Source organism: Dendrobium catenatum, unplaced genomic scaffold (assembly GCF_001605985.2).
Source record: "Dendrobium catenatum unplaced genomic scaffold, ASM160598v2 fragScaff_scaffold_497, whole genome shotgun sequence".
Lineage (NCBI taxonomy): Eukaryota > Viridiplantae > Streptophyta > Magnoliopsida > Asparagales > Orchidaceae > Dendrobium > Dendrobium catenatum.
This window is the reverse complement of record NW_021318959.1, coordinates 18,266-27,597: the sequence shown is the minus strand read 5'-3', so window position 1 is coordinate 27,597 and position 9,332 is coordinate 18,266. Positions and strand designations below refer to the sequence as shown.

The 9,332-nt window shown below is 30.9% G+C and overlaps 1 protein-coding gene across 3 annotated transcripts in view; it reads right to left on the bottom strand.

The window, feature by feature from the left end:
* The window catches only part of LOC110113736 (kinesin-like protein KIN-14I), a gene marked incomplete at its 3' end in the record, with an annotated part of 30,900 nt that extends 22,765 nt beyond the window's left edge, over window positions 1-8,135 (bottom strand). The window contains 4 exon segments of one of the 3 annotated variants that reach the window (XM_028694507.1): window positions 6,286-6,358; window positions 7,327-7,563; window positions 7,785-7,891; window positions 7,969-8,135. In XM_028694507.1, the coding sequence (XP_028550340.1) occupies window positions 6,286-6,358; window positions 7,327-7,535 (282 nt within the window). 3 annotated transcript variants of the gene reach the window in all.
* Window positions 8,136-9,332: the final 1,197 nt, after the last annotated feature.

Sequence of the window (9,332 nt, the reverse complement as noted above, 5' to 3'; positions counted from 1 at the left end):
TTTCACCAATCTCAGGTGGTTTGATGATTGCATTTGCTTGTAGGGGTGCAGATCTTTCTTTATTGGTCTCCGTATTGCCATCTCAATCAACAGGCATTGTAGAGACTGTTGTAGGAATTCGTACATCTTTCATGTGCATCGGGACTTCATCTCCCACTTGCAATTTGTTGTTAGCTTGGACGACCGTGCATTTGGACTTTGATTTGTTCATTTATCCAAAGCACCGTCCTACGCGAGAAGCATATTACTAAGTTAAGTGTGGCAAAGATGAGGATGCTCAGGTGGATGAGTGGCTTTACCCTTAGAAATAGGATACGAAATGAGCATATACGTGAAAAGGTTGGAGTAGCTCCAGTAGAAGATAAGATTAGAGAGAGTCGCCTTAGATGGTGTGTCACATAAAACGGCAGCCTTCCGATGATCCGGTTAGGAGAGTAGAGGTATTAGATTTGACTTATGTTAAGAAAGGTAAGGTAGACCTAAAAAGACTTGGTTAGAAAATATTAGGAATGACCTTTCTTTATTAGATTTAAACCAGAATTTGACTTTTAATAAGACACAATGGAGAAAAAGGATTCATGTAGCTGACCCCAAGTAGTGGGATAAATGCTTGATGTTGTTGTTGTTGTTGTTATTGTTATTGTTGTAGGGTACAATTGACCGAAAAAAATATTTATATGAATTTTATATAATAAAATACTATAAGATACAAGTCTTAATTAGTATATAATTAATTGAGAGAGCTAAATTCTATACAAGTGGTTTCTAGGAAGTCCCTAAATCACTATTCTGTAAAAAATATCAATCTTTTACTTTATACAATTGGGTTTTCTCAAATTTGTTGAACTAAATGCCCTAAAAACTACATATTCAAGGAAGCAAAAATATATTATAGATAGTCATGTCAGAGCTAGCATAAAAACTCCCACATTGATAACTACAACAACAAGAACATCAAGCCTTTATCCCACTATGAGGGCTTTATTATATGAATCATTTTTCTCCATTGTGTCCTTGAAGAATCAAATTCACATTTAAATCTAATAGAAAATGATTATTTTTAATATTTTCTAACCAAGTCTTTTTAAGTTTACCTCTATCTTTCTTAACATAGATCAAATATCATACATCTACTCTCCTAACCGGGTCATCAAAAGACCGATGTTTATGTGACCAAACAATCTAAGGCGATTCTCTCTAATCTTATCTGCCACCAAATCTACTACAACATTTTCATGAAAAGTAGAAGAATAATATCATGCAATGCAAAGAAAAGTAAAAAAAAAGGATAATATTAGGTCTAAGCCTTACATTCTGAGGACAAAATGATAAGTAATAATTTATACTCATGATTAACCAAATTTGAGGAATATTTAATTCATTTGAACCAATCGATGCAAAAAATGCCTGAAAGATTTTCTTATTTTTTTGCTAAAACTATGAAATATTTTATTTTCATCAACTTAGATTAGTATTGTCTCTTCTTTTTTAAATTCTTTTATAATTTTTCTATTTTATTTTTTATAATTGGCTTTAGTGACCTTAACACCATAAATGAAAATAGATATTTATGTTTTTATTGTCGTATTAGAAAAAACAAAATTAAAGGGCATTTAAAGAAAATGAAATGTGAAATAACAGTGGGACTTAATGATATTCTAATAGAGGTGTAAAAATGCTTAGGAGATTAAGAACTTTCTTAGCTTATAAAACATTTTAATATTATTTTGAAGACTAAAAATATGCTAGATTAGTTGAGAAAGAGTGGTGTTGATTCCTATTTTTAAGAATAATGGTAATGCACAAGAGTATGCAAATTATAGAGGAATTAAGTTAACATGTCATGCTTTAAAAATATAGGATGGAATAATTGAGCATAGATTACAACATGATACTAATGTTTCTGAAAATCAGTTTGGATTCATACCATGTAGGTCTACAATGGAAGCTATACAGTTTTTGAGAGGTTTGATAGAGAAGCATAGAGAAAGTAAAGAGGATCTACATATGATATTTTTAGAGGAAGTATATGATAAAGTTTCAAAAGAAATGCTCTAAAGAGTTCTAGAAAAAAGTTGGATGGTCGAAGTGGAGGAATGCATTGGGCCTGCTGTGTGATAGAAAACTACCCCTTAAACTTTAAGGGAAAATTATATAAGATGGTGGTGAGACCTGCAATGATTTATGGCGCAAAATGTTGACTATTAAAAGAGAAGCATAAAACTAAGTTAAGTGTTACAAAGATGAGAATGCTCAAGTGGATGAGTAGATTCATTCTTAGAGACAAAATGCAAAAATAAGTATATATGTGAAAATGTTGGAGTAGCTCCAATGGTAGATAAGATTAGAAAGAGTCATTTTAGATGGTTGGGTCACATAAAACGTCGGCCTTCTGATAACTCGATTACAAAGTAGATGTATTAGATTTGGCATATGTTAAGAAAGGTAGAAGTAGACCTAAAAAGACTTGGTTATAAAATATTAGAAATAATATTTTTTATTAGAATTAAATGAGAATTTAACTCTTAACATGACACAATTGAGACAAAGAATTCATGTAGCCAATCCCATAGAGTGAGATAAAGGTTTGAAGTTATTGTTGTTCTAGAGAAGAGGATGCTCAGGTAAATGAGTGATTTATACTTAAGAATAGAATTTAAAATGAGTATATAAGTCAAAAAGTTGGAGTAGCTCCAATGGCAGATAAGATTAAACAGTCAACTTAAATGGTTTGATCACATAAAACGTCGGCCTTTTGATAATTTGATTAGAAAAGTAGATATATTATAACTAGTTTATATTAAAAAAAGGTAGATCTAAAAAGACTTACTTAGAAAGTATTAGAAATGACATTTTTTATTAAATTTAAATGAGAATTTGGCTCTTAATAAGACACAGAGAAAAAGGATTCATGTTGCCAATCCCACGGAGTTAGATAAAGGTTTGATGTTATTGTTGTTTTATTTTTTTGCTTTAAAAACACCATGTTTGGTGATTTACTTATTTCATGTTTTGCATGAATAAAAAATAGAAAACAAATTATAAAATAAAAATTAGAAATAAGAATAAATCTCAATTTAACTAATATAGTCCTATCTTATTACTATCATAATTAAACATAATTAAGCCCTAATTTATACCACAAAATAACCATTAGTTTGCAAATAATTTAATGAATTAAATTTATTAGTCAAAAAAAATTATTTTTTTATATATATACCTTTAACAGCCATAATTAAAACTAAATTAAAATCTTAATTAATTCTTAATTAGCAATAATAAATAATTAATCATAAAAATGGCTAATTAAGTGATAACTTAATCGTCCAATGACTATTTATCACAATATAAAAAGTGATCAAACCCATTGATCCTAATTTACCTCTTCTTAGCTTAAGCAATAGTTAATTCTCGGTTAATATAATCATTTAATTAATAATGTAAGATTAAAGGCTGAATTATCATAAAATAATATTAATTCAACTTTAATGTTCCTAATAAAAAATAGAATTAAACCGTAATTAGCATAAATAACTCATTAATAATTCAACTCAATTAATAAATAATCGTAATTGAAACTAATAAAAATTTAGTAATCTTAATAAAAATCTCTTGAATTGCTAACTAGACTAAGTATATGGTTAATTTTAATTCATCTTAATAGATAACCAAATAAATAATTCCCATGCCTAATAAGCATAATTAAACACTAATAAACACTAATGAGCTTAATTATAACCCTTTTTAATCCTAATTAGACTAAATAATCTCTAATCGGGTTAATTAACTCAATTAATTTAAGAGTAAAAGCTCAAATAGTTCCTCGACTATTGATAAATGACCAATTTAGTACCTGAGTTTTGCATTGCCCAAATTTAATCCCTCAACTACTAAAAATTGATCCAATTTAGTCTCAGAACCTAAAATAAGAGTTAAATATAACTCCAATATTAAATATAAAGGATATTTTAGATATTACAAGTGGATATGAGATTATATTGCTTATATTGCTCTATTTTATCATTTAATAAATTATATTACATATTTAATCTATTATATAATAAGGGTGAATAAATAGTGAAAAAATTATATTTTATTTAAAACAAGCCTAGTTGTGTCTCCTCCTTGTGGATGTCGCACATTGCTCGCCATCTCTGTCTCACGATGTCGAAGCTCATCGTGAACGCTTGTGATCGCTCATAGCAGTAGGGGTATACATGTCGAAGAGCATCATCTCAATCATAGGGTGTCTCACTCGCAACACCATGTGCCTCGCTCAAAGCCACACAAAACTATAGATGTTGAATCAAAGCATGTTGTCTCACTCGTAGTGTGTCTCGCTTGCAACCTCCTCACAGCGCATCATCTCACTCGCAGCATGTCGTCTCGCTCACAGCACGTCGCCTTGGTCGCAACTTCTCGCTCGCACAATTTGGTGTCCAGTTCTGTCTCCAAGGTTTAAGCGAGAAGACGAGCAACAAGCATTTTTACTAAAATACCCACAAAGAAGCGAAGCCTTGCATCTTCTTCCATTAATTTAAATGTCAAATCTAACCAAGGGACCAAATTGGACAATTTTTAATAATTGAGAGGCTAAGTTGAGGCAATGCGAAGCTCTACGACTAATTTGAACACTTATCAATAGTCAAGGGACTATTTTGAGCTTTTACTCATTAATTTAAACTGCCATTTCCCAAAATGGGGAAACACTCTTGTAGGCGATGTAAGATACCATCAAGTTTTGGATATTCCAATGTAGGTCGACAATAAAATCACACACAAATATAATGTATAATGTTGAGAAGCACAGAAATTCAAAATTTATAGTTCATGACACCTTGTACCATGTTTGGGATCAGGTTTTGTTTTTATTTATGATTAAAATAGTAAGAAAATAGAATTTTCACTCATTTTTGTATTTCATATTTTCAAACAAATTTTTATTTAAAAATATACTGAAAACAAATTTAAGGTGCTTTATATTTTCAAAACTGTTTCCTTTTTTATTGATCTAACGGCCAACATCCTTTTTGATCGTGTAGTATAGGACTCAACAATGAAGACATCCTCCTCAATGGCAAACCCTTTGAATGCAAGATCCAAAATATCATTTTCATCAATATGATGCAGAATGACTCCCCAATGCTCACCAATGAGGAGACCCTCACCTTCACCGTCAAGTCTAGATGATCGTGATGGCTTTCCATTCCAAACATTAAAAAATACGGATTGAAAATCAAGCCCTAATTGAAAACTATATGGTAGCCAATTTGATAAAACTAATTTACACAATTAGGCTAACTCTTATAATTTAGAGAATAAGAAAAATAATAAAAATAGGTCACCATATAAAAGAAGTCACACGCAAATACAAGGATATAGCTTCCTCTAAAACATTAAGAACTTTTCCTATTAAAAGGGTGAAGAAGCATCTCAAATATTTAATAATTATGAACATGTGCTCGGTCCTATTAAATCCAGCATTTTAAAACAACACTATCCTATTCTTTTTTTTTTTTTTTTTTTAAACCTTTTTTTTTTTTTTTTTTTTTGAAGAAAATGCAACCAGTGCATTTAACATTTATTAAAAGCTAAAAGCAAAAATTAAAGGTATCCATATGATTCCTCCTTTAACAAAGCAATAAAATAAGGAGGAACCTTATTAAGTACTAAATCATCCCAAATAAAGGAAGAAACAATAGCATAGTTAGAACAAAGATCCGCTAACACTATCCTATTCACAGAACAAAAACAAAACAGTTTTGATGAGAGCATCAATGCAATGCACAACCACATCAAGTTATAAAGCTTTCTCTCTCTCCACTCCTCTCCTCTCTCAAACAATCTTTTTCTTAGTACATCAAGAATTTTTTGTGCGCTATTGGTTGAGTAGTATAGCATTAATTGCAATTAAATGTGTAAAGCAGCATTAACAATGCCAAGTCTTAATGTAATAACTGTAGTGGCAACTATAAAGTCATCACTCTATTGAGGGTATTTTACAATCAATGGGAACCCTATAACTGTTATGGGAGTTTCTCCCTATCACAGTAACAAACCTGTTCAAAATTGATAAAATCTGGAATTAAATATATGAACTGTAACAGCATTACATAACCAGACTGAAAATTAGAAAATTGTTCGTTTGTGTTTTATATTAACTGAAAAGTGGCATCAGATTAATATTGAAATTCACGTACAAACGCCAACTTTCTATAATATATACATTCACTGCAACTTCAAAGAGGAATGCAAGAAATAAGGAGATCAAACTTTAAAACATACCTGGAACCTATCAATCAAGGGAATAGCTCCTGCAAGCTCTGCAGGTAGAGACATCGACAACCTGTTTGAGTTTCTGCAATAGGTAAATGTGAATTTTTTTTCAGTTTTTTGTCACACCAACAAATCATCCTGACAGGAATAATCTGATTCAAAGATTGGATCTCTCTTTTTTAAAAATGTTTAAGAATGTTCTTTTCATTTTGTACCTAGAAAGTGTAATAATGTGGTAGATTTTTGTTCTCATCATGCCATATTAGGTGATTTTTATTGGGACTTTTTCTTGGGTAGTGAACTTCCTTCAATGTTTGTCGAGTTGATTAGGAAGGATTGTGATAGGCTTCTTTTTCCTAAGTAGGTTGTCTCTTTATTTTATTAATTAATGCAATTTGCACATTTTTTTCAAAGAAAAAAACATCTGAGAAAGCAACACAGAAAAATACAAAAGCATGGTAAGCGCACAAAAACATACAGCACACACACAAATAAAGCATCTAGATCATACGTTCAATAGACATGCATTGATAGAAGTTATCAGACACCCAACGGTACCTCCTGTCATCTGAATTGGCTGAAATTCATAATGATCTAGTTAGCATGAGCTTGCATGAGTGAAGCCTTAGTATTCTATTACTTTCTTTCTTTCTTGTTTATTTTTTGAGAGGGATGGGTCAGCACGTCATCCATGACATAAATATGCACAGAAATAAAACGAAACTCATAGGAATGACCGCATTTAATTTGATGCTAACCTAAAATTCAAAATAAAATCACAAGTAGAAAACAGAGAAATTCCTACTAAACTGCGCATATTATAATTCAGCATGCAGCCAGGTGCTTTATTATTACAAGTTGGCTGTTGGCATATATATTATGAATCCACAACATCAGCAAGTTTGATTACTACTCCAAGTCAAGAAAGAGGACAATTAATTACAACAATGATTAGAGCTATGGTGCTGGTGTCGTCCTATCTATATATGCAGAGACTGACATTCAAGGTATCAAATTACAGATAACTTTAGAAAGTAATAGAAGGCTTACGGTAGAACAAAGTATGAGTCATCGCAGTCATATACATCCCCATCAACGTTGGAAGCAGAATTCTGAGAGGGCACCGTAGTGCCATTGCTAGAAGAAAAAGGATTTTGGTCCATCCTCACGCTTTCAGACGTCTTAGGGAGAATATCCCCCATATCATTCCAGCATATTCCCAGCAAAATCTTTCTTCTACGTTTGATTTTTATGAGCATGGATTTTCATAATAATCTGCAAAACCAACTTGCAGATAATTCAAGGAAAAAAATTAAAAAAACAAAAGTTCAAGTATTTGCTCCGTAGCGCTCAGATAGAATAAAACTCCAGCTGCAGATAAATTTCCTTTCAGATTAGCTGTAGTAACAAAAGGTTACATTGTGCTGAACTTGTTTAGTAATGAAAACAAGAGGAACCAAAAATGAGGAGAACAAAAAATAAGGCTTGTGAAATAAATTCATACTAACATAAAATATGCAGGCCTCGAAAGAAGGATAACTTAAAACGGGGATCAGGAAGCTCGTCCGATGAAAATCTAAGCGGCGAAATCGTATGCAAGGCTATGAAAGCCAAACTACATAGGGAACCAAGAAATCTATGACATTCGGGGAAGAACCAATAGATTGGAACAAACGAAGAATGTGGCCAAACCTATTTGTCCTCTTTCCGAGGCTTGCTGCCGGCACCCTTCTTTAAGCTTTCTCATTTGTCTTCGATCTCCGATGAGATCCGCCGGTTTACAGAGGAGAGAGTCCAGGCGAAGAGGTCACGAGAAAAATAAAATTTCATAGCGCGAATTGACATGGGCCGAGGTCGGTCTGCCCAGCGTGGGGAAAATATAAACATTTTGTTAGAAAATAATTATATTTCAGTAGAAGTTGTTTCAAAGAAAATAAACTGGAGGGGATTATAATAATCATAATAGAATAAATATCTTTGCTACTTTTTAATATACTTAAATTTTTATTTTATATAAAATTATTTTATATTCATGTATTATTTATTGTTGTCCATAAAAAAATTAAAATGATTCAAATGATGTCTAAAAAAATTTCAAACTAAACTTCAATTAAATTTCAAACAATTATAAAATTCTAATATATTAGAACAAGTTAGAAAAAGATACAAATAATATTCCAATTCGAAAAAATTTATAATATGATTCAAAAAATATTTGAAGATGGCTGGAAAAAATTTGAACATGATTTTAACATTATTTGAAGAAAATTTTGGATAATTTATAATATAGCAAAATTTAAGGTTGATATGATAGAGCGCAGGGGTGGAACTAGCTATAATTTTGAGTGTGGGCAAATTCGTTACATGAATATCAAAGCAAAGAGTTGCATTTTCATTATGCTATATTGTGTTGTGTTTTGATACCTAACTAAAAATACTTTCAATATTATGCCAATGATTGAGTCCATAAAATCACTTTTTTTTATGCCAAAGGCTGAAACCTATGTGGCTCACTTCTTCCTTATGCTTTAAAACTAATAAGGAGCAGCATTTGGCTTAAGCAGTATAGTACATGTGCCTAAGCTGGAGCTACAGATGGTCTCGTCACTTAATAAAATTATATTTTATTACATAAAAAACTAATTTTACAGGCATTTACATGAAAATGGACGGTTAAATTATATTACGGTTGCACAAAAAAACTATATAAGGAGCTTCGTCCACATCCTGACAAATTAATTCTCTTGACAATATCTCACATGCTCTACTATCTTAAAAGTTTTGTCTAATTTACATCTACTAATCACTTTCCAGACTATTTCAAACTTCCAACATAAAAATGAAATGAATAGATTGCAATAATATTAGAAGCGTTAATAATAAAACTGCAAAACATTCAACAAGAAAACAACAAGCCAATTTGTTGCTTTCTTACTCAAATAATATATAAATTTTAAATAATATTTTTTATGATGTAAAATTGTAATTTTTTTGCTTTATTACTAAAATAATTTATAAATATATCCAAATGTATTAAATTAGTTGATTTTCAAGAA